Source organism: Rhinopithecus bieti, unplaced genomic scaffold (assembly GCF_001698545.2).
Source record: "Rhinopithecus bieti isolate Rb0 unplaced genomic scaffold, ASM169854v2 scaffold_42565, whole genome shotgun sequence".
Classification (NCBI taxonomy): Eukaryota; Metazoa; Chordata; class Mammalia; order Primates; family Cercopithecidae; genus Rhinopithecus; species Rhinopithecus bieti.
In genome coordinates, this window is record NW_016818029.1 from 875,139 (window position 1) to 899,324 (window position 24,186).

Below are 24,186 nucleotides of genomic sequence, written 5' to 3' on the forward strand. Positions count from 1 at the left end.
AAAAAAAAAAAAGAATCTGAATGTACATAAAACAACTGCTATTCTAATGTCTAATGGTTTCACAGTCAAGTTAATGATGTCAGTCTCCTTTAGTGCTGATAATAAGCTCAAAAATTTCCTATCTGGAGGCAGTCAAAATGCACGATTTGTTTTTATGTCCTCTTCTCCCTTTCCATCTTTCAGCATAGACTTAACTCCCTTAAGCCCAGACATCTGTTGAGAACTGACCCCTAGTCATTGGTTACCAGTGTGTCTGGCAATCTGGACTTTCCAGAAATCAGGTGGAGAAGGGAGTACAACCACTAAGAGTGGATATCAGAATCTCCAGATTGGTTCTATGCAGTTTGGAATCTCCAGCACCTGCTAGAGATTCTGATACTACCACTCAGTGGTGGGGGGATCTCTGTCCTGTGCAATTAACTTTTGGATGTTCCTAAAACTTGATACAGTTTTGTTTATAGTCTTCCTTCAATCTATAATGTCCATTCAAACTCATAATATAATGCTTTCAGGACTCTACACTCCAAACTTGTACATAACTTATAAACAAGACAGATGGGACAACAGATTTAGTGGGTCCACTCACTAAATTCTCAGTGTACTTCAAGTATACGCAATCAGAGGGGAAAAAGATGGATAGTCTTTTACATCTATATGATGGGACAGAAATCAGTATTTTTATTCCTTCCTCTTCCCTTTCTTTTTCCATTGTTTCTGAGATGGTATAGTTTCCTAGATTCTTCTGCATCCTTAAAAATTTTCATCTTTCTCCTCTTGCTTACTGAGCAAGACCTTCACTAGAGTTTAATTCTTTGATAACTTTTCACTATCTATATACACACTCACTACTTTAACAATCAACTGTTTTGTTGGTGGTAATAAAACTTCTAAGCTTTCCTCTTTACCCTAATCTACAGTTCTATGTGCCCAAAAGCCTACTTAGCATTCTCTCGATAATCTATAAGCATCTCAAACTCAAATGTCTAAACCAAACATCTCTTTTGCCCCACATTTCACCAGCCTCCATTGTTTCATAAAAGCAGGCAAAACCATGGTGGGATTTTTCATGCCTCCTACATCCCCATTATCCCATCAAACAAGTCTTTTAACTTTCCCACTGAAGCCTCTCCCATCCATCCTCCCTTCTCCTTTCATTACCACTACCCTGCCTGAATACCGCCCCTTAATATCTTTGCCTGAACTATTCCAATAGCTTATTTATCTATGTTCAATCCATCTTCCACCACAGCCACCATTAATTTTCCTAAAGCAATGTTCTGATCATATTACTTTCTCTGGTTAAAACTTTAAAAAGTCCTTAGTTTAATTTTCAAATCGTTGAGCTCTCTCTCAAGCACTGTTTTCACCACCTGTCTACTTTTCAGCTTCTTCATATTTAAAGAACATCACTACCCAACACTTTGGACATTGGAAAGACTAGCTACCTCCACATTGTTCACTTAAGAAACACACCACCAAGGGCAGCATTTCTCCTTAAGCCAGAAATCAGGTGGAGAAGGGAGTACAACCACTAAGAGTGGATATCAGAATCTCCAGATTGGTTCTATGCAGTTTGGAATCTCCAGCACCTGCTAGAGATTCTGATACTACCACTCAGTGGTGGGGGGATCTCTGTCCTGTGCAATTAACTTTTGGATGTTCCTAAAACTTGATACAGTTTTGTTTATAGTCTTCCTTCAATCTATAATGCACATCTCTTTCCATCTTCATCTACCAAAATTCTAGCTAGCTTTCATGCTTCACTTCAAACACAATTAGCTATCTACAACTTCCCCATACAACTTAGCCAGAAGTAATTTCCCTCCTCTCAATGTCAATGGCACTTTTATGAGGTCTTAAGACATTTTTCACAAATCTCCCAGTGTCTATGACTCTTGTATGTCTCTCTAACCTTCTCTTCTATTGTTGTTGTAGAAAGTGGTTGGTGTATCTTATTCACAGTTGCTTGGTCAGAGGACACAACGAAGTGCCCTGAACATAATCTAAGCTCAAAAAACAGGAAATAGAACCAAAACCATCATATGCTGCTGAGATTAAAAGGAAATGAAATCAAGTTACTGCTTGTGAACCTAGTTTACATGCCAGCATAACAGGGGAAGGCAACTCAACACATCTGCCACCAAATAGCACATGACTTTGACCAATTCTAACCTCTCTATAACTACTTCCCTATCTGTGCCAATGAGGGAGAGAATAAGATCATCTCTCTGGCCCCTTCACAGTTCTAAACTATTATGAAATAACTCAATTTATACTAGAAAAATATGGTAGCAGTGAGGAAAAAAAAATAGGAAATCTAAAAAGAAACATAAAGAGACACTCTGACTGGCTGCATTGACTTTTCATTAAAATTCCCTATGAAAGTCTTCCTTTATGGAAGAACCTTATACTTCTTTACAGGGATCCCCATTAAGTCTAAGGAAACAAAACAAAGACAAAACCAGGGTCTAAATCTTTGACATTCAAAAGGCAGGTATGGGTCACCAACAGATGGACTTGCAATGACATATAACTCATGCATTTAGAGTACTCTATGCTAGTTCACAAAATTCTTACAGATTTAGGCAGTACCTCAAAAATTTACAAATAAGTGGCTCACAGGCCAGCAAGTGACCCTGTAACAGTACCTTGTAATGACGTGCAAAAACTGTGGCGTGAGTACTGCCTGCTGAGACTTCTCAGGATACTGGTAGACTGACATCAATTCAACAGATTTCACAACCATGTAGAGATAGCCCACATGAGGTAAGGAGAAAAAGCAAAAGAGACTCAGCAACTCTTTTTCCTGAGACAAATTTTTTCCATCAGAAGTAAGAGAACCTGCATGCAAAAATGAAAAAAATAAAACACCATGAAACCAGTAAAGAAGGAAATAATCATATACTGACTTTGCTATGCAAACTGTATCAGCGGGTAACCAAAAAGTTGCAAAGGGGAAGTTGCTCTTTATAGAAGAATGCTGACAAGAAATAAAAAAGGAGTAATATAATTAGAATATCAACATTGTACAACCCCTACTAAATTAACAGATCTAAGTAATGATCATCAATGGCTGTTAACATCACAAAAAGAGTCCACTGGCAGAGCTCAACACTACTTGTGTTTCAAAATAATAGCAATAATAATAAATAAACTGAGCAAGCCTGAGGATAGAACAGCAATGTTGATAGAAACATGTGAGCCACATCTGTAATTTAAAGATTTCTAGTAATCGCATTTTAAAAAGTAAAAAGAAACAGCTAAAATTTTAATAATATTGTATTAACCCAACATATCAAAAATATTACCATTTCAAGAAGCAATAAACAAAAAAATTAACGAGATATTATATACATTTTTGTACTAAGTCTTCAAAATCTAGTGTGTATTTTTTACTTATGCCATATCTCAATTCAGACTAGTCATATTTCAAGTACTTAATAGCAGCATGTGACCAATGGCTACCATACTAAACAGCATACATTTCCATCTACCAACTCACATGGAAATACAGTGGACAGAGAAACATGTTAAATGACACTGTAAGGATTCAATTAGCAAAATTCAGACTGTGGGAAATTTTATAGTAAAGAGTCTAATTTCTTGTTAAATAAGATGCAAAGAAAAGAGAGGAGGGAAAGCCTAGATATTGAAAGAGCCTTAAAAGACATAGCAATCAATTGCAATGTATGAACTTTATTTGGAATAGGATTCAAACAAACGAATTGCAGAAGTTTTTTAGTCAATCAGAGAAATGTGACCACTTATTGGATATCTGTTGGTATCAACAAAAAAAATTTTTTTTTTGAGACAGAGTCTCACTCTGTCACCCAGACTGGAGTGCAGTGGCGTGATCTCGGCTCACTGCAACCTCCGCCTCCTGGGTTCAAGTGATTCTCCTGCCTCCCAAGTAGCTGGGACTACAGGTGCCCGCCACCATGCCCGGCTAATTTTTGTGTGTGTATGTATGTGTGTGTGTATATATATACATATATATATATATATATATATTTTTTTTTTTTCAGTAGAGACAGGGTTTCACCATATTGGCCAGGCTGGTCTCGAACTCCTGACCTTGTGATCCACCCACCTCAGCCTCCCGAAGTGCTGGGATTACAGGCATGAACCACCGCGCCCGGCAACAATTTTTTATAATGTGAAATAGTATTTTGAGTTTAAGTAAAAGAATTCTTTTAGAGACATATGTTGAAATATTTATGAATGAAATAGTATGAACTCTGTGATGTGCATCAAAATAATGTAGCATGGAGCAACACTGTTGAAGCTGTTTGATGGGTACATGGGGGTTCACTGCACTATTTTCTATCTACATGTGGCTGTAATGTTTCATAACCAAAGTTGTTTAACAAGTACCCTGACTAACACCCTTCAAGGACACCAATTAATAGCAGAAGTCCAATTCTGTACTCTCCATATTTGGCAGAAAGCCAACTGTCCAGTTTTTTTCTCCCTATTCTTTTTTTTCACACATCTGTGCTCTGGCCAAAGAGAACTGCTCACGAATCTCCAAATACACATAATTTTACACCTCCTAAAATGTTGGTTCCCATTATGTAGTATCTTACCAAAATCTCTGTCTTCTAAAAATTCTACTCATCCATTAGGGCCCAGCTCAAATACATATCACCCATCCATTCGTCTATTCAGTCAGTGTTCATCATGTACTTACTAAGTGCTGCTGTTCCAGATTCTAGGGATACAACAGTGTATAAGACAATGTAATTGCTTTCACAGAGCCTTCATTTTAGTGATGGGGATTGGGATGGTGAGTAAACGAGTAAACCCCAGTGTGAGTGGAGAAGGGATATTTTAAATTGAGAGGTCACAGAAGTCCTCTGTGATGAGGTAACACTTCAGCTGCAAATTGAATGACTTAAATGCACCAGTCACACAAGGTCTGAGGGGAGTACACTCTAAGCACAAGAAGAGCAAATAATAGGTCTTAGATAAGAGTGCATGTGGCTCTCTAAAGAAGAGAGAAAGGCCACTATGGATGAAGAATAGTAAGCAGGGTGAGAGTGGGACAAGATGGGCTCAGAGTTAAGGTTATGTAGGCCATGGAGTGCATTTGGAGTGCTTATTCCAACTACTATGGGAAGCTCACTGGATCTTTAGCTGGCCCTCTAATATGGCTATTGGCCCTGTCTGGTCTCCAGCCCTGTCTCACTGCTGCCCCCTTAGTTTTGCTTCTCTCAGTTTCTCAGATGTGATCCTCCCTCTGCCACAAAGCCTTTGTTGCTGCTTCTGCCTGGAAGGCTCTCTTCCCCTCCCCTGCACCAACCCAACCCTACTCCCAAGTGCGTCCAATTTGCCCTTCAGATCCTCTTTCTCAGGAAGCCTTCTTCCTCTTCTTGAGGAAGACCTCATCTTGAGGTCAGGGTCTTTTGTTATAGGCTCCCAAAGGGAGGTTTACCACAGATAACTCATTTCAGGGTGCAACTGTGAATCTGCCTTTATTCAACTGTCTCCCTTCCCCCATTAGACAACTGGCTCCATAAGAGCAAGCACTTCACTCACGGTTAGTTCCCTAGTATTCAGCACAACGCTCAACATAGTAGGTACTCAATGAACATTTACTAAAAGAAAGAAAAAACAAATGAAAGCTAGAAAGACATTTAATCGGAATAATATTTGTATCTTTCTCTAGATAACATCTAAAGATGTTAATCAGACCAGAACTGAGTGCAGGGCCTATTAGTGATTCTCAATCACGGTGCCCATTAGACTCTTGGGGGGCTTTTAAAAAATACTAATGTCCAGGCCCTGTAACTGATATGCTGCATGTAGAGCCTGAGCATCAATATCTTAAAAAGCATTCAGGTAAGTCCATTGTGTGGCAGGGTTGAAAACTGCTCTAAATTATTTTCCATTCAGTCCACATTTTTACCCCTAGTTCACAAGCCAATCATAAGCTTTGCCAAATACCTAGCTAGAACCCAGACATACCTCAGCTTTAACAGGTCTCCAATTTCCTTTTTGGGTCTAGAGGCCATTTCAAAAAGGGAAATGAGTTCAATCTGTCACACCTTCTCCATGGCTTCTCGAACTAGCAGGCATGACTTCCCTTTCTAGTACCCAAAGGTATTAGCTAAGAATTTTGGGCCAGTCGTGGTGACTCACACCTGTAATCCCAGCACTTTGGGAGGCTGAGGCAGGCAGATCACCTGAGGTCGGGAGTTCAAGACCAGCCTGACCAACATGGAGAAACCCCATCTCTACTAAAAATACACAATTAGCTGGGCATGCCTGTAATCCCAGCTACTCGGGAGGCTGAGGCAGGAGAATCGCTTGAACCCAGGAGGCGGAGGTTGCAGTGAGCCAAGATCATACCATTGTACTCCAGCCTGGGCAACAAGAGCAAAACTCTGTCTCAAAAAAAAAAAAGTAAATAAAAAATAGTAATAATAAAATAAAGGTTGGGCGCCATGGCTCACGCCTGTAATCCTAGCACTTTGGGAGACCAAGACGCGCAGATCACAAGTTCAGGAGGTCAAGACTATTCTGCCCAACATAGTGAAACCCCGTCTCTGCTAAAAATACAAAAAAATTCAGCCGGGTGTGGTGGCAGGCACCCATAGTCCCAGCTACTCGGGAGGGTGAGGCAGGAAAATCACTTGAACCCAGGAAGCAGAGGTTGCAGTGAGCCGAGATTGCACCACTGCACTCCAGACTGGCAACAGAGTGAGACTCCGTCTCAAAAAAAAAAAAAAAAAATCTATTGTCATCCTCGCCATTGTTCCAAGCTTCAACTCTTGGGATTTTAGCATTCATGATACCACTTTACTGGTGCATACCGCTCTTTTATTGTTATCCTTGCATATACCTTTCTTTCCATCTTTTTTATTACATAATACATTTTTACGAACCTGAACTCGGGAGGCTGAGGTGGGCAGATCACAAGATCAGGAGATTGAGACCATCCTGGCTAACACAGTGAAATCCCATCTCTACTAAAAATACAAAAAAACTTAGCCGGGCGTAGTGACACACGCCTGTAGCCCCAGCTACTCGGGAGGCTAAGGCAGGAGAATCACTTGAACCCAGGAAGCAAAGGTTGCAGTGAGCCGAGATCGCGCCACTGCACTCCAGACTGGCAACAGAGCGAGACTCCGTCTCAAAAAAAAACTTGTTAAAGGGCCACAAGGAGACTCCAGTGGAAGAACCAAACCACCAAACCTATTACCCACATGGGTCTCCACTTCCAGCCCAGACAGAGCATTTTCACCTTGCTGCACTGTCACACTCCTGCACTATCACGCTTACCAGTCTGGTAAATGGGCAGCAGCTGGAGGGAATGTAGCTTGATGTCATCAGACAATACATAGGATGAAATATCAGGAGCAAAACGTCTATGGGTTTAAAAAGACAGAGAAAGGGAAAAATATAACTTCCATGTACTTTAAGCAGGCATATATACATTAAATGCTGTAAATAAAAAGCACTATAATACCTATAGAGCAGGTGTTGAAAGTGGGAATATTTTCTTTTTTCATCAGCTAATCCCGTAGACTCCAGTGTAACAGATAGTCCAGACTGTTCACTTTTTTCACCAAGAAGTTCTAGGGGCTTCTGGCAGATAACAAAATCATCTGACTCAAGCTGTGAAATTTCATTACTGATGCCTTAAAAAAATAAAATGTAACAGTCCTGCTTGAATGAAAATTAGATTTTACAACATCCTCTCACCAATTAAATAGACATAATTTTATTTATTTATGATATGCACACATTTACAAGGCACTATGGTTGTGAAAAGACTTAGCGTTTGCTCATTTAACCTCCACAACAACTGATAAAGTACAACAGGGTAGGTATTATTATCCCCATTTTACAATTGAGGATACTGAAATTCAGAGATGGTGTTATTAACCCAAGGTCATTCAACTAGTAACTATGAGGACTAGGACTAGAAGGCCCTCATCTAGCAGTGGTCATTCCTTTACTTCTACTGATAAATATATTCACGTGCTACAGAATAAGATATGAACAGCCAGATCATAAACTCAAATCCCATGAAATAGGAATAACTAAATCTATAAATAACATGGCCGGGCACCATATATACCACGGACCTTCAGACTGCCAAAGGTGAAGGTTTTCTATATTTCTAAAACAAGAAAGCAAGTCAGATTTATTATTTACCTTCTTCCGTCCGTCTCATTCGATTGTTGGTCTTATGTGGATTGTGGTGAACTCTCTCTCCATTTTTAGGGCCCGGCTCCAGTTTTAGGATTAAGACTTCTAAGTCTGACATGACAGCAACATATCCAACACAAAAAGAAATCTCAACAGGAGTGATATTATCTATGTGTATAATCAAAGAACGTTCAAAGTCCAATAGTGAGAATTCCTCATTAATGATCTGGTACTTCAAACTAAATAAGACTAATTTATTTGTGCAGCCAACAAGAAGGTCTCCTTTCACAGGGCAGCAGGAAATGCACAAAGGGACCTCCGAAAGCGGCATTTCAATAATGTACATCTGGTCTCTGAAGGCTTTGCTGAAGGCTCCCTCCACATTATGCCCAATCATTCGGATACACACACGAGAGTTTTCAGTCCTTTTACTTCTCCAGTTCACATAAGCACGTAGAAATGTAGCTTTGTTTTTCTCTTCAATTGCTACCAAATAATCTCCTGAGAAGGAATGAAGATTATACTGAGAATTTGTAATTAGAAATTCAACCACTTCCCTTGCTGACACGAGTACTATTAATGAATTCTAACACCAACGGTTGAATTAAAGACTGAGTAGAATAAAATCCTAAGTAACAAAATCTTAGGTGTATTTTTAACCGCCATTAGGCTTTGAGGTTCTGAAATGCAATCTCTCCCCATTTTAGTGTCTTAAGACAACCTATTAATAGTCCACGTAACATAGAGAAAGTTAATATAAGGAATAAAATGTAAAATTAAGTGTTTACTGTAGCTCTAAATCTGCAGTTCCAACAAAGCTCTACTTACACAGAATTCACTACTAGTGTGACATGTGACACCAAAATTAAGTATACATTAAGGAATTCTCAGATTAGCAGAACTTACACTTCAAACCCTCTCCTTCCCACAAGTCACAAGTCTGAGAAACATGATAAAGCTGGAAATAGCAAAGAAAATACAAATCCAAGTTAATTTTCTCTAAATTGTTGATCGTATAAGTTTTAACTTATAAACATATATTGGTTGTGGGAAGTCAAAATGGTAAAGTGGTAAAGAAATGCAAAATGAAAAGCATAATGATCTCCCCCTTGGGGACCCAATGTTAACACACAGCCTGGTTGGTATGTGCCTTTCAACACCCTTCTCTCATATAGAGATCACAGAGCGGTATTTTGTCTTTTTTAAAACAAAACAAAATGTAATCACATTAAACATATTTAACAATCTGCAACTTCCAAAAATTATTAATAAATCTCTCCCTCCAGGCTGACACATGGATATCTAACATCCTTTTCAATATGTTCAACATCCCATATATACATATGCATAATTTATTCAATAATTCCCTTACTGATAAGCATTCAAATGTATTTCCAGGTTTTTTTTTTTTTTTTTTTTCACTATGCTTCATAGTAATACATAGGCTTGTATCTATATATTTCCTGGGGGATTTATTGTAATGGTACAGATTCCCAAAAGTGAGATATGTTGGGCCAAAGGACATAAGCATTTTAAATTTCAATATTGCCCGATTACTATCAATTAGATAATAGAAATTCATGTCGCCAGCAGCACTGCTTAAACTAACCTGTTTCCCCACATCCTCACTAGCACTGACTCTACACAATGGGAGAAACATGGACTCTCATGGCTATGATAACTTACATTTCCTAGACCTTTTTATAAAGCTGGCCATCTTTTCCTGTGTTTATCAGCCATGTATAGTTTCTCTTCTGCATAATGTCCAATTTGTATTAAGTTGTTCATTTGTTTTTCTTATGACACTGTAGCTCTCTACCTAAAAGGAATATAAACCTTTTGTTGTCTATAAATAGTAAACGGTTTTAGATAGTCTATCGTCTGATTTTGACTTTGCTGATGGCATCTTTTACCATACCCTTTTAATTTAGTACTATATGTATCTTTTCCTCCTTGCCTTCTGAGTTCCCATCCATGTCCTCCAAATTACATATATATGCTCCTATATTTTCTTCTATTTTAGTGGAGGTTTAGAAAATATACATTTTTACTCTTTAGAATTTTGTGGGTAAAGAAGGGGATAAGTCAGACGATCTAATCTCACTTCTTTCAAATGTAGACTCTATATAATTAACACTATTAAGCAAATTGGCCCTTTTCCAATGAATTGAAATTGAAATGCTGCCATTACATTGACTTCCCATGTACTTATGAGGCAAGCAAGCAAGTGCTGCCCCTTTCTGCAGACATTCACTGGGCTGACCAGGCTCCCTCCTCCAAAATGATCCCGCCTTCTAGAGGTAGCAAGCTTTCTCCTGATGATGGTTCTTTTTACGCCACAGAGATGCAGCCTGAACCTGTTCTTTCTCTGGAGATCGTAGAATGCCTAAAGGGATCCTGTAGCTGCCCTAAGTTTGTTCACTTTTCCAGGGAAGCAGTTTGGACAGAGCTGGGATGAAGTTGAGGCCTCCATCTTCCTAAAATTCCTGTAGTAAATAAATTAAGCTTTTTTTTTTTTTTATTGTAGTACAATACATACAACATAAAATGTACATTTTCACCATTTTTAAGTCTACAGATCAGTGGCACTAGTATCTTCTCATTGCTGTGCAACCATCACTACCATCCATCTCTATAACTTTTTCATCTACTAAAAAACTCTGCACCGGTTAAACAATAATTCCCTACTCCTCTCTCTCTCCCCAGGGCGAGACCACCATTATACTATCTCTATGAATTTGACTACTCTAGGTACCTCATGTAAGTTGAACTATATAGTATTTTTCCTTTTGTATCGGGCTTGTATCACTTAGCATAACTTCTCCAAGATCTATCCAGGTTGGGGCATGCATCAGAATTTCACTGCTTTTAAGGCCAAATAATACTCTATTGTATGTTCATACAATATATTTTATTTACTCATTTACCTGGCAATGGATCCTTGCACTGCTTCCACCTTTTGGCTCTTGTGAATAATTTTGCTACAAACACTGGTATGCATGTATTCATTCAAGTCCCTGCTTTCAATTCTTTTGGGTATATACCCAGAAGGGGAATTGCTGGGTCATATGGTAATTCTATGTGTAATGTTTTGAGAAACTGCCATACTGTTTTCCACATAGGCTGTGTTATTTTACATTCCTACCAGCAATGTATAAGGGTTCCAATTTCTCCACATTCTCCCCAACACATGCTAATTTGCTTTTTTTTTGTTTGTTTGTTTGTTTTTTTTAAATAACAGGCATCCTAATGGTGTGAGGTGCTATCTCACCGTGGTTTGGATGTTGAGCATCTTTTCACGTTTTTTGCTGTTTATGTATTTTCTTCTTTGGAGAAATGTCTATTCAAGTCCTTAGCCCATTTTTTAATCAAGGTTTTTTGGTTGTTGTTGAGTTGTAAGAGTTCTTTATTATATATATTGTAGATATTAATCCCTTACGAGATACATGATTTGGAAATATTTTCTCCCATTCCATGTTGTCTTTTCAATCTGTTGATAAGTTTTTTGATATACAACAGTCATTAATTTTGATAAAGTCCAGTTTACCTATTTTTCTTCTGTTGCCTATACTTTTGGCATCATATTCAAGTTAGTAAATAAATTTTAAAACTAAATATTTAATTACAATACAACCTTTTTATTCATATACCTATAAATACATGCCCATTTCTTCTATAAAATTCATATATTAACTAATGTTTATAGTCTGCAAATTGTAGATAGTGTCCATGTTGTGTTGTGTGTTTTCAGATTAATGACCTGGTCTTTAAATGATGATCCAGCACTTGCTAAATGTGCCTACCTGACAATCCTTATGATCAGAGCTTTAGAGTTCCTTCAATTAATTCTCACAACAGCCCTTCAAGATATAAATCTCCCTCCTCATTTTATACATCAGGAATCTGAAGCACAGACAAGCAAAGTAACTTGCCCAAGGCAACACAACGAACAAATTAGGAAACTAGGACTCAAACCTAGATCTGGTTAGCTCCAAAGTTTATGTTCTTTGCCCAACAATGCTGTTTCCCCAACTGATAGAAGGGAAATACAAGTCTACAGGAGAGTCTGTGGAGGCTATAACCCTTTACAAGGGAACTAAATTTTTTTAAGCATTATGTGTGCGGTGCTTCATTTTACCTTTTTAAAATTTAAGTGTCTTGCTCTGTTGCCCAAGTTGTCTTGGTTCACTGCAACCTCCAACTCCAGAACTCAAGTGATCCTTCCACCTCAGCCTCCCAAGTAGCTGAAACTACAGGTGTGAGCCACCACACTTGGCTAATTTGTGTGTGCGTGTGTGTGTGTGTGTACACACATATGTAGAAACAGGGTTTCACTATGTAGCCCAGGCTCAGCTTCTGTCTTTATTAAGTACACTGAAAAATCATTCTCATTTTTACTCTTGAGCTTAGAGTTACTGATTTTTAAAAATAAGCTTTCCCTTTTACGTAGCAAGATCACAAACATGGCTAACAGTAACACCAGATTACAGGTTGTACTCCTATGACAAAATTGTATCACAAGGCAGAAAAAATTTATAAGGCATCTAAATATGTTTTAAGACTTCAGGAAAACTGAGAGAAAGTAGGGCTTGTGGGAGGGGTAGATGGGCTGGGGCTGGTTTAGTACACTTGTGCTAATGGCCAGGCAATGACAGCCTTGCGGTCTGTGTCCTCCATGCCCCACCACCCCTAGACACCCCATAAACAAGTGTCTACCACCAAAGATCCCCACACAGCACTTGACCCTGGCCACCAGGTCTTTTTTCAGGAGTGGGGAGTTCTCAGGTCTCCTCTCTTCTTTGCTTTACACACTGTATTAGTCTATTTTCACACTATTGCTATAAGCAAATACCTGGGACTGGGTAATAAAGAAAAAAGGTTTAATTGACTCACAGTTCCGCATGGCTGGGGGGACCTCAGGGAACTTATAATCATGGTGGAAGGCACCTCTTCACAGGGCAGCAGGACAGAAAATAAGTGTGAGTAGGGGAAATGCCAGACACTTAAAAACCATCAGATCTCATGAGAACTCACTCACTGTCATGAGAACAGCATGGGGAAACTGCCCCATGATCCAATTACCTCCACCTGGTCCCGCCCTTGACACGTGGGGGTTATGGGGATTACAATTCAAGATGAGATTGTAGGTGAGGACACGGCCAAACTGTACCACACACAGAGCCTAAATTTATTTTCCCTTACTGATGATGATGTCAGGGGCCCCCGTCCTTCAAAATTTCTACCTACTTTATCCCTAATACCCCAAATTTTATTTTAAAACAACTTTCAGCTAATTTGAGATTTTTTTTTAACGTGAAAATGTTTTCTGCTTGAGTAGAGACCTGAAAAGCATTTTTAGTAAATACAGATGACTGATGTAAGATTCTTTCCATTTTTGATGAGGAGACTTGCTACAGAGGAGGACACTGGGCATTGAGCAGAAATCCTCATGTCCCAGTTATTGTGAATGGAAGGAAGGGGCCAAAAGGGAAACGCTGTGAAGTGGAAAACAAGTTATCTGGATACCATCATAGCCAGAGTCAGCCCTATTTATGTTCCTTTACGGGTAGATTAATAGGAGCTGTACCCAGGGGGTTGAAGTTCAAGCTGTGGACTGAAACTTACCCTTGAGCCACATGACCCGTGATGCTAATTCCATCCCACATGACTCTTGAACTTGCTTTAAGGCAGCCAACTGGATTACAAAAACATCTTTATTCTTTAAGGCCTCGTTAATGAGGTTACAATGCCATTCATGGCCTCCTGCAGTCAGTAGTGCTCTAGGTCAGTGGTTCTCAATCCTGATTAAATATTTGACTTACCCCAGTGCTGGCCTCACTCCAGGGAAACTACTACTGTTATCTCTGAGGGTGTGGCCCGGGTATGGGGATTTTTAAAAACTCCCCAAGTGATTGGTATGCATAGGTAGTGGCCATCCAAGGATCCAATAGGCAAGAAAGCTAGAAGTTTACATAATACCTGCCACTCCAAATTCTAAAATACACATCCACGTGGAAGAATGAAGTAAATCATGTAAACATACTATCTGTTTATGTGTATGCTTGTCTCTCTCTCTCTCTCTCTCTCTCTCTCTCTCTCTCTCTCTCACACACACACACACACACACATAAAAGTTGAAAGTGGTGAGTTTGTTACTCAACAGAACTCTTGAAAGTGAGAACTTAAGTTATGGCTTCAAAGGGGTGGCGTAGAGAAAACTACCAATGTTGTAACAGGTCTGACCATTAAAGACAGATTTTATAAGAAATACCAAAATTGTAGTATTCCTGCTAAAAGGGAACTTAAAGAGTTAATGAGAGGTTTTCAAACAGGTCCGTGGCCCAGTGCAGGCCTGTTGATGCTGTCATTAGGCAAAAACAAAAACAAAAAAACCAATGACAGCAGAGTAAGTTGCTCACAAAGCTAAAGATATCCAATGTTTGATGCTAAGTGTTTTTTCTTTTATAAATAATGACAATAAATAGTAAGGCTTTTCATTTTAAAAAAAAAAACACAGGCATATCCCAGAGATATTGGAGGACTGCTTCCAGACCACTGCAATAAAGCAAATAACACAATAAAAAGAGTCACATAAATTTTTTGGCCTCCCAGTACACAAAAAAAGTTATGTTTGTACTAGATTATAGTCTATTAGGTATGAAATTGCAACAAAAAACAAAGCAATGTAGATACCTTAACTAAAAATACTTTATTAGTAAAAATGCTAACGATCATCCAAACCTTTAATGAGACATAATCTTTTTGCTGGTGAACAGTCTTGCCCCGATGCTGATGGCTGCTGACTGATCAGGGCAGTGGTCACCAGAGGCTGGGGTGGCTGTGGCAAATCCTTAAAATAAGACAACAGTGGGCTGCACACAGTGGCTCACACCTGTAATCCCAGCACTCTCGGAGGCCAAGGTGGGTGGATCACCTGAGGTTGGGAGTTCAAGACCAGCCTGACCAACCGTGGAGAAACCCCATCTCTACTAAAAATATAAAATTCGCCAGGCATGGTAGTGCATGCCTGTAATCCCAGCTACTCGGAGGGCTGAGGCTGGGAATTGCTTGAACCCAGGAGGTAGAGGCTGTGGTGAGCCGAGATCACACCATTGCACTCCAGCCTGGGCAACAAGAGCGAAGCTCTGTCTCAAAAAAAAATAATAAAATAAAATAAAAAAACAACAATTAAGTTTGCTCCATCAAATGACTCTTCCTTTCACAAAAGGTTTCTCTGTAGCATGCAATGCTATTTGACAGCATTTTACCCACAGTAGAACTTCAAAATTGGAGTCAGTCTTTTCAAACCTTGTCACTACTTTATCAACAAAGTTTATGGAATACTCTAAATCCTTTGCTGTTATTTCAACAATGTTCACAGCATCTTCAATAGAAACAGATTCCATCTCAAGAAACCACTTTCTTTGTTTATCCATAAGAAGCAACTCCTCATCCATTCAAGTTTGATCATAAGATTGCAGGAATTCCATCACATCTTCAGGCTCCACTTCTAATACTAGCTTTCTTGCTATTTCCACTACATCTACTGTTATTTCATCCACCTAAGTCTTGAGCCTTTCAAAGTCATCCATGAGGGTTGGAATCAACTACTTCCAAACTCTTGTTAATGTTGGTATCTGACCTCCTTCCATGAACCCTGAATGTTTTTAATGACATCTAGAATGGGTGAATTCTTTACAGACGGTTTTCAATTTATTTTGCCCAGATTCATCAGAAGAATCACTGTCTGTGGCAGTTATAGCCTTACTAAATGTATTTCTTTAATGAGACTTGAAAGTCAAAATTACTACTTGATCCATGGGCTGGAGAATGGATGCTGTATTAGCAGGCATGAAAACAACATCAATCTCCTTCTACATCTCCATCAGAGGTCTTGAAGGACTAGGTGCATTGTCAATGTGGAGTAATATTTTGAAAAGAATACTGTTTTCTGAGCAGAGCAAAACAGTGGGCTTAAACAATGCTGTAACAGCTGTGCTGTCACCCAGGCTTGTTTCATTTCTAAAGCACAGGCAGAGTAGATTTAGCATAATTTTTAAAAGGGCTCTATGATTTTCAGAATGGTAAATGAGCACTGGCCTCAATTTAGTCACCAGCTGCATCACCCCCTAACAAGAGTCAGGCTGTTCTTTGAAGCCAGGCATTATCTTCTCCTCTCTAGCCAAGAAACTCCTAGATGGCATATTCTTCCAATTTAAGACTGTTTTGTCTACATTGAAAATCTGTTGTTTAGAACAGCTGCCTCCATAAAATCATCTTAGCTGGATCTTCTAGACTTGCTGCAGATTCTACATCATCACTTGCTGCTTCACCTTGCACTTTTATATTATGGAGACAGCTTCTTCCCTTAAACCTCATGAGCTGAACTGCTAGCTTTAAACTTTTCTTCTGCAGCTTCTCACCTCTCTCAGCCTTCACAGAACTGAACAGAAGGCCTTGCTCTGTATTAAGCCTGGGCTTAAGGGAGTATTTTGGCTGGCTTGATCTTCTATCTAGAGCACTCAAAGTTTTTTTCCCAACAGCAATAAGGCTTTCTAATCATTTGTGTTCACTGGAGTAACACATTTAATTTCAAGAACTTTTGCTTTGCAGTCACAACTTGGCTAAGTGTTTGGTGCAAGAGGCCTACCCTGCGGCCTATCTCAGCTTCTGACACGCCTACCTTCCTCACTAAGCTTAATCATTCTAGCTTTTAATTTAAAGTGAGAGATATCCAAGTGTCACTTGAACACTTAGAAGACATTGTAGGGTTATTAATTGGCCTGATTTCAATATTGTTGTTCAGGGAATAGGGCAGCCTGAGGAGGCAGAGACTATCAGAGCAGTAATCAGAACACACACAACACATGTCAATTAAGTTCACCATCTCATATGGGCACAGTTCATGGCACCCCAAAACTATTACAATAGTAACATCAAAGATCGCTGATCACCATAACAGATATAATAATAATGATAAAGTTTGAAATATTGCCAAGAATTACCAAAATGTGACTCAGAGACATGTAGGGAGCACATGCAGTGTGAAAAATGTAACTGGCAGATTTGCTCCACACAGGGTTGCCACAAACTTTTAATTGGTAAAAAAACAAAAAACAAACAAACAACGACAAAAAAAAAAAAAAAAAAAAAAACAGTATCTGCAAAGTACAACAAAGTGAAATGCAAAAAAATAAGGTATGCCTGTATATGTCTTGACAAAATAAGCAGTCAGATACTACGTATGGTAACCCCACAGTTTTTAATTGAGCCACAAAATCCCAGCGTCTGGATATCACTAACACAAAATCCCAGTGTCTGGATATCACTAATCTATTAATTCAACTTTTTTTTTTTTTAACATAAATTCAGACCCCACGGTTTCTATAAACTCACACAGAACCAGCTGCAGGGTAGGGATTAGAGACATCTCCAATCTTCCAGGTTCAAGCTCTCCGCTTCATTAATACCACAGCCACCAGCTTTTGCACCGTAAATATCGAACTTTACACCCATCTTGTAAAGTATGAATCGAAGGTAAGTGTATTAAAGGAATTCTATGGTAAATTCTTCTGTGACTTAAAAGGGATCTAGTTTTAAATGTTGGATTTTTCTAAAATAGGATTCACCCACACAGTATTTCCTTGGCATTGCTTCACATTTCTGGTGGGAAAGAGTAATGGCTGCTCTTACAACTGTTTTGTTTTTGTTTGAGACGGAGTCTCGCTCTGTCGCCTACACTGGAGTCCAACGGCGCAATCTCCGCTCACTGCAACCTCCGCCTCCCAGGTTCTAGCCACTCTCCTGCCTCAGCCTCCCCAGTAGCTGAGATTACAGGCTCCCGCCACCACGCCCGGCTAATTTTTGTATTTTCAGTAAAGACGGGGTTTCACTAAATTGGCCAGGCTGGCCGAACTCCTGACCTCGTGATCCGCCTGCCTCGGCCTCCCAAAGTGCTGGGATTACAGGCGTGAGCCACTGGCCCGGCCACAGCTGTTTAAGAGAAGGGGCGCAATCTAAGACTTGAGTTCTACTTACAGACATTTAAAAATCAACACATAATGTGAGCTTTCAAAAACCGACCGGAAGTGGATGGAGCTACAGATGTGAAAGGACTGGCCGTGAGTTGGAATAACTGTTAAAGCTGGGAGTACTTGGAGGTTCAGGATACAGTACCAGTCTCCTTACTCCTACTTTTTTTTTTTTTGGTAAGTCTTTGAAATCTTTGCACTAAATAGTCTTTTGTTGTTTGCTGAAGTATCCGAGATGAGTGGAATCCAGCCAGAGGCCTTATTGCGGAGACCCAAAACGAAGAGGAGATATCAGCGTCTCCGCCCCGACAGAAGCAAGCTCATACCTATGCTTGCCGCGACAACCGCATAGCTCAATGTGACTTCAAGCAATCAGATGCCAGACCCAGGGAGACGATCCGGCAAGTCCCGGAAGGCAAGAAGTCCCATCCCCAGCTAGAGCTGCAGCACGGACGCTCGGTCCGCCAGCTAGGAGGCCCCAAGCCGGGCGCCAGGCTGCCCCTGGCTCTCCGGATTACTCACCCGCCTCGCTGTAGGCCAGGCGCAGCACCCGGCCCAGCGTGGAGAACGCGCACCGCGGCTGGCACAGCTCCTGGCCCGCCACAGCGAAAGCCTCCACCTTGCAGCCCGCCGCCACGAAAAGCGCGTCACGCCCCCCGCCGCAGAACCGCTCCGGCTCCAGCTTGCAGGGCACCACCTGCTGTGACCCGAACGGGTGCAGGTTGTACAGCTGCACCATCCCGACCTCCGGCTGCTGGATGGCCCAGCCTGCCCGCCCCGCAGGGCGCCCGGAGACCCCGCGCCGAACGCGAAGGTAGGACCACTTCCGTGAGCGAGCCGGCGACGCCGAGTCACGTGAACGCCAGCCGGCCAGCCCGCGGCTAAGCTACTTAAAGGGGCCGCCGCTGGGCGTGGCGGGCTCCGGGAAAGCGGTCACTGCCGTCTGGCTCGCGCTCACGCGCTGCAGTGCTTTCGGTCTCAGCGCCCCGTACTCTGCCGCCCAGAGCTCGCCACCGCTCTACGCTCAGTGGCTGGTGGGTGCGGGGACCGCTGGGTCCTGCCTTTTACTGCTTCGGGCCAGGCGAGATGTTTTGACTTTTGAGTAAGTTCTGACAATTCATCATCTATCTTGTAACATTTTGTACTTACTTTCAGGAGAGTTATTAATGTCTCTTCAGTAGCCCCTGAGCTTCTGGAGGATGGGGTTGCAAAAACTGAAATGGGGTGCAACTCGGGTCTAAACACTCTGAAGAGCTGCTAAAAAAAAATAGTGGAAATTCTAGAATAGTTTAGCAGGAAAGAGCAACGCCTTGAACGTGCTTGGCAAAAAGATATTTGTTGAATGAAAGAATTCATGGATTTACTTTTGTAGGCATTTGACAAAAGACTAGTTTGAACCCCAGGGGATAGAAGAACTAGGAGGGAAATCCCCTGGCTTTCAGTCCAGTGCTCCTAAAACTATGTAGTAAATGATCCATTCCTGACATCTCAACGTGGAGTTAACGATCGCAACGCTTTCCCTTTTTTTTTTAAACAGATTTAGATGAAACAAGTAGTATAACTTTTTCCAGTTCACCTAGAAAATATATGTGTTAGCATGGATTGAGGGATGCTGTTTTGTTTAGGCACACAGGGACATAAATGAAAGTGCAAAATTTTCTATAGTCAGTTTCCAGTTCAATCACCCTCATGAGCCCTTTATTTAAAGAATTCGTAAATTAGATGCAATTGGATTGCAGTTAAACTTGCCTCCCTTCCTAGGCCCTTCAGATGAATAAAGTATCTCAAAGTAATGGGTGACAACAGGTTCGTCAAACTGAGTGAGGCAGAGAAGTAGACATGGAGGTATCTCAGGTCAGGAACTAAGGCTGCAAAAAATCACAGAAAACTTCTGTGGAAAACAACCAGACTAATACTCCACAAGTTATTTGTTCTAGATACAACACTTGAGAGCAAATATCAAAATCAATAGTAAAAAAGGTTCCTTTCTACAAATATCTGCCATATTACTCTTTTTGGCTTAATTTTCTCCTTCAAGACTTAATTCTCCTAATTCAATTTCCTCCTAATGAAGACTGATACTGACTTTAATGTAATCTCACCTGCATAAAAAGAATATCTATTCTGGATAAAGAAGTGAGATTTGCTCAAAGCCTGGAACCCCAGTCCTTCCTAGAGATAGTGTCTTCTTCCTTAGTATAGTCACTGCACCTGACTCATCTAAAATTCTTTGGGAAGAGACATGCTACCCAAGGGAAGGTGGGGCATGTGTCTGGTTTCCACATTTGTCAGGAGCTGTGAGCAGGAGCTGTCCACTTGTATTCCTGTTATGAATGCAGGGGCAGCAGTGGCACACCATCAATTCCTTATGGGAGGTTGTATTTGTTTGCAAGGACTGCCATAATAAAATACCACAGACTGGGTGGCTTACACAATAGATATTTCATTTTCACAGGTCTGGAGGCTAGAAGTCCAAGATGTCAGCAGGTCTGGTTTCTCCTGAAGCACCTCTCCTTGGCTTGAAGATGACTACCTTTTTATTATGTGCTCATATGGTCTTTCCTCCGTGTGCCTGCATCCCTGGTGTCTCTCCCTCGTCTTATAAAGATACTAGCCGTATTAGATTAGGACCCACCCTTACAATCTTATTTAATCTTATTTCTTAAAGGCCCTATCACTATATATAGTCACATTCTGAGGTAATGGAGGTTACAGCTTCAACATATGAATTTGGGGGCAAGACACAATTTAGCCCATAGCTAAATTTAGGGTAGCACTCTGTTGAAAAAGGTTGTCTTGAGAACATCCCTCCCTCCCTCCTTTCTTCCTTCCTTCCTCTCTCTTTTTTTTAAAGAGATTGGGTTTCGCCTGTCACCCAGACTGGAGTGCAGTGGTGTGATCTTGACTCACCGTAGCCTTGACCACCTGGGCTCAAGCAATCCTTCCATCTCAGCCTGAAGATTAGCAGGGACTATAGGCACATACTGCCATGCCTGGCTAATTTTTAAATTTTTTTGAAGAGATAGCGTCTTACTATAGTGCCTACGCTGATCTTGAACTCCTGGACTCAAGCGATACTCTTGCCTCAGCCTCCCAAAGTGCTAGGATTACAGGCATGAGCCACTGCACCTGGCCCTAGAACTTCTTCAAGCTATATTTGCTGGGGAGATTTAGTATACTATATGGGTAAAAAGCTCCCCCCAGTTTCTTCTGGGTGACAGCACTGCTAGGGATGGCTACAAAAATGGTTCTGCAACAACATGGACAAAGAGCTCTACTCAACCAGCCTAGAAAAGAAGGATTCTGGATCTCTGGAGCACTGATTCCCTATCCCATCTGTGAGGTACCTCGGGATATCTGCATTGATCTTAGAAAACGTGTTGAGAAAGTCACTCACAAAATGCCATTTACTTCTCATTTATTTCTATATTTCCTCAAAGTTCTTTCTGGAAAAGTCACAAAAATCAAACAAGGAAAGTGTATAGGAATTCCCAAAAGGTAGCTGACCAATATTTGCATAGGTGGCTCCATTATTTTTGCTTCTTAAAAAAGGGGCCTCTGAAAGATTTTTTAAAAATTAGGTTGCTGTTGTAAGCATGCTTCCGGAAGAATAGAACATGACTCTCTCAGAGCAATGGATGAAGTGGTTTCTGCATCTCTAAACAACACCATCTCGACGGTCAGAGAAGCCCAAGGCACTTGGGGAAATCAAGCGCCAGCATTGAAGTGTCCAGCCCTTAGCCTTCAGATAGAGCAGTTGGTGGGGTGTAAGGAGGTGCAAACAACAGCTCCAAATGGCCTTCCTTCTCTCTTCCCTAGCCTCCTCTTCTCTCCCCTCTCTTCCCTAGTTTTCTTTGCCAAAGTGGTACAGGCAGGCCACTTCCGTAGTTTTCCTGGCTTGCTGCATTTAGAGGGTATCCTTGCCTTTGAGATCCACCACATTGCCAAAACTAGTGCTCGCATCTTGACCCGTCAGCACCATTGTATTACTCTCTCTTCTTAAATCATTCTCTTCACTGGGCTTCTGACAGTCCACTTCAGATTTTCCTCCTCTGTCTACTTTACTAGATCCTATCCCTCCTTTCTCTGAACTCTAAAATTAGATGAACATGTTCTCTCCATCTATACTCACTCTTTCAGTGAAATCAACCAATTCCATCACTTAAAAAATTATCTAAATATTAAGAACCCCTGGATTTATATCTCCAGCTCTCAGCTTCCTTGAGCTCTTACCTTGAATATCCAGTTGTGTTAGGCTATTCTCACATTGCTATAAAGAAACACCCGAGACTGGGTAATTTATAAAGAAAATAAGTTTAATTGGCTCATGGTTTTGCAGGCTGCGTAGGAAGCATGATGCTGGCATCTGCTTAGCTTCTGGGGAAGTCTCAAGAAACTTAGAATCATGGCAGAAGGTGAAGGAGGAGCAGGCATGTCACATGGCCAAAGCAGAAAAAAGAAAGGAGAGAGGTACCACACACTTTTAAACAGCCAGATCTCTCAAGAAATCACTCCCTATCATGAGGACAGTACCAAGGGGAGGGTATTAAACCATGCATGAGAAATCCACCCCCATGGTCCAATCACCTCCCACCAGACCCCACCTCTAACGTTGGAGATTGCAATTCAACATGAGATTTAGGTGGGGGCACAGATCCAAACTATGTCACCAATTTAACATCTTTATTGCCTAACAGTCATTTTCAGACTTCAGATGTCCAAAACTAAACTTCTGATTCCTTCGTGCCCTGCATCCACCTCTTATCATCCCTAACTAGGTAACTAGCACTAGTCACTTAGGCTAAAAGCCCTGGAATGTCACTGACCCATCTTTTCCTGTATTTTTTTTTTTTTTTTTTTTGAGACGAAGTCTCTTTTGTCCCCCAGGCTGGAGTGTAATGGCACGATCTCGGCTCACTGCAACCTCCACTTCCCGGGTTCAAGCGATTCTCCTGCCTCAGCCTCCCGAGTAGCTGGGATTACAGGCACCTGCCATCATGCTCAGCTAATTTTTGTATTTTTAGTAGAGACTGGGTTTCACCATGTTGGCCAGGCTGGTCTCAAATTCCTGACCTCAGGTGATCCACCCGCCTTGACCTCCCAAAGTGCTGGGATTACAGGCGTGAGCCACCACACCCGGCTGACCCTTTTTCTCTCACACCCTACATCCAATCCATCAGCAAGTCCTGTCTGTTCTGCCTTTAGAATCTGACCACTTTTCACCATATCACGATTACCATCCCAGTCCATGTCACCATCATTTCTTACCTAAGCAAATGCCTTCTAACTGGTTTCTCTGCTGTACTCTTTGCCCACCTCTAGTCTATTCTTCATAGAACAGCCAGAGACCTTTTTAAAAAGTACTGCACCTTCTCGTCCCTCTCCTTTTCTCTATCACCCAAAAAATTCATCTTAAAACTATTAAGTGGGGTAAAGTAAGACCACCATAGTGGGGAGAGGAGGAAGCCATGCAAGTGAAGAGGCAGAGCCAAATGTAATGAAAAGGGCATCCATGATGGGGTGGTACAGCCTAGTGTGGGGAGTCAGAGGCCACAGTGGGTGAAGAGGGCATTGCCATGGTGTGTCAGAGCCTGATTAGTGAGGAGAGCACACATGCAGGACAAGGAGGGCATCCACACATGAGGTGGGCTGGTTTGAGGTGTTAGAGCCTGAGCAGAGAGGAGGAGTGTTCATGTGAGGGTGTTCGTGTGAGAGGGGCAGCCTGGCGTGGAGGGTTGGTCTATTCAGTAAATACAGTATATTAAGAAGAGTGGGAGGCAAGTTTCTCCCTGCTGACAAAGGAAAGGACAGTATAATTACCAAAAGGAGAAAATCAGAATTAGTCAATAGGAAAAATTGAAATTGTGTATCATGTGATGGGAAGCAATAAGAATACAGCATAATTTCTGAGATGCTTTTATTAAAATTGCACAATTTAATAATGAGGAAAACATCAGACCAATGCAATTGGTTTTTTTTTTAGACGTAATTTCGCTCT

General features: G+C 41.0%; 1 protein-coding gene across 1 annotated transcript in view; it reads right to left on the reverse strand.

The window, feature by feature from the left end:
* Positions 1 to 19,057, reverse strand: part of HPS3 (HPS3 biogenesis of lysosomal organelles complex 2 subunit 1) — a 45,015-nt gene extending 25,958 nt beyond the window's left edge. The window contains 5 exon segments of the mRNA XM_017856547.1: positions 2,649 to 2,841; positions 7,285 to 7,370; positions 7,472 to 7,643; positions 8,164 to 8,658; positions 18,711 to 19,057. Coding sequence (XP_017712036.1) covers positions 2,649 to 2,841; positions 7,285 to 7,370; positions 7,472 to 7,643; positions 8,164 to 8,658; positions 18,711 to 18,927 — 1,163 coding nt within the window. The 5' untranslated portion in view covers positions 18,928 to 19,057.
* Positions 19,058 to 24,186: the final 5,129 nt, after the last annotated feature.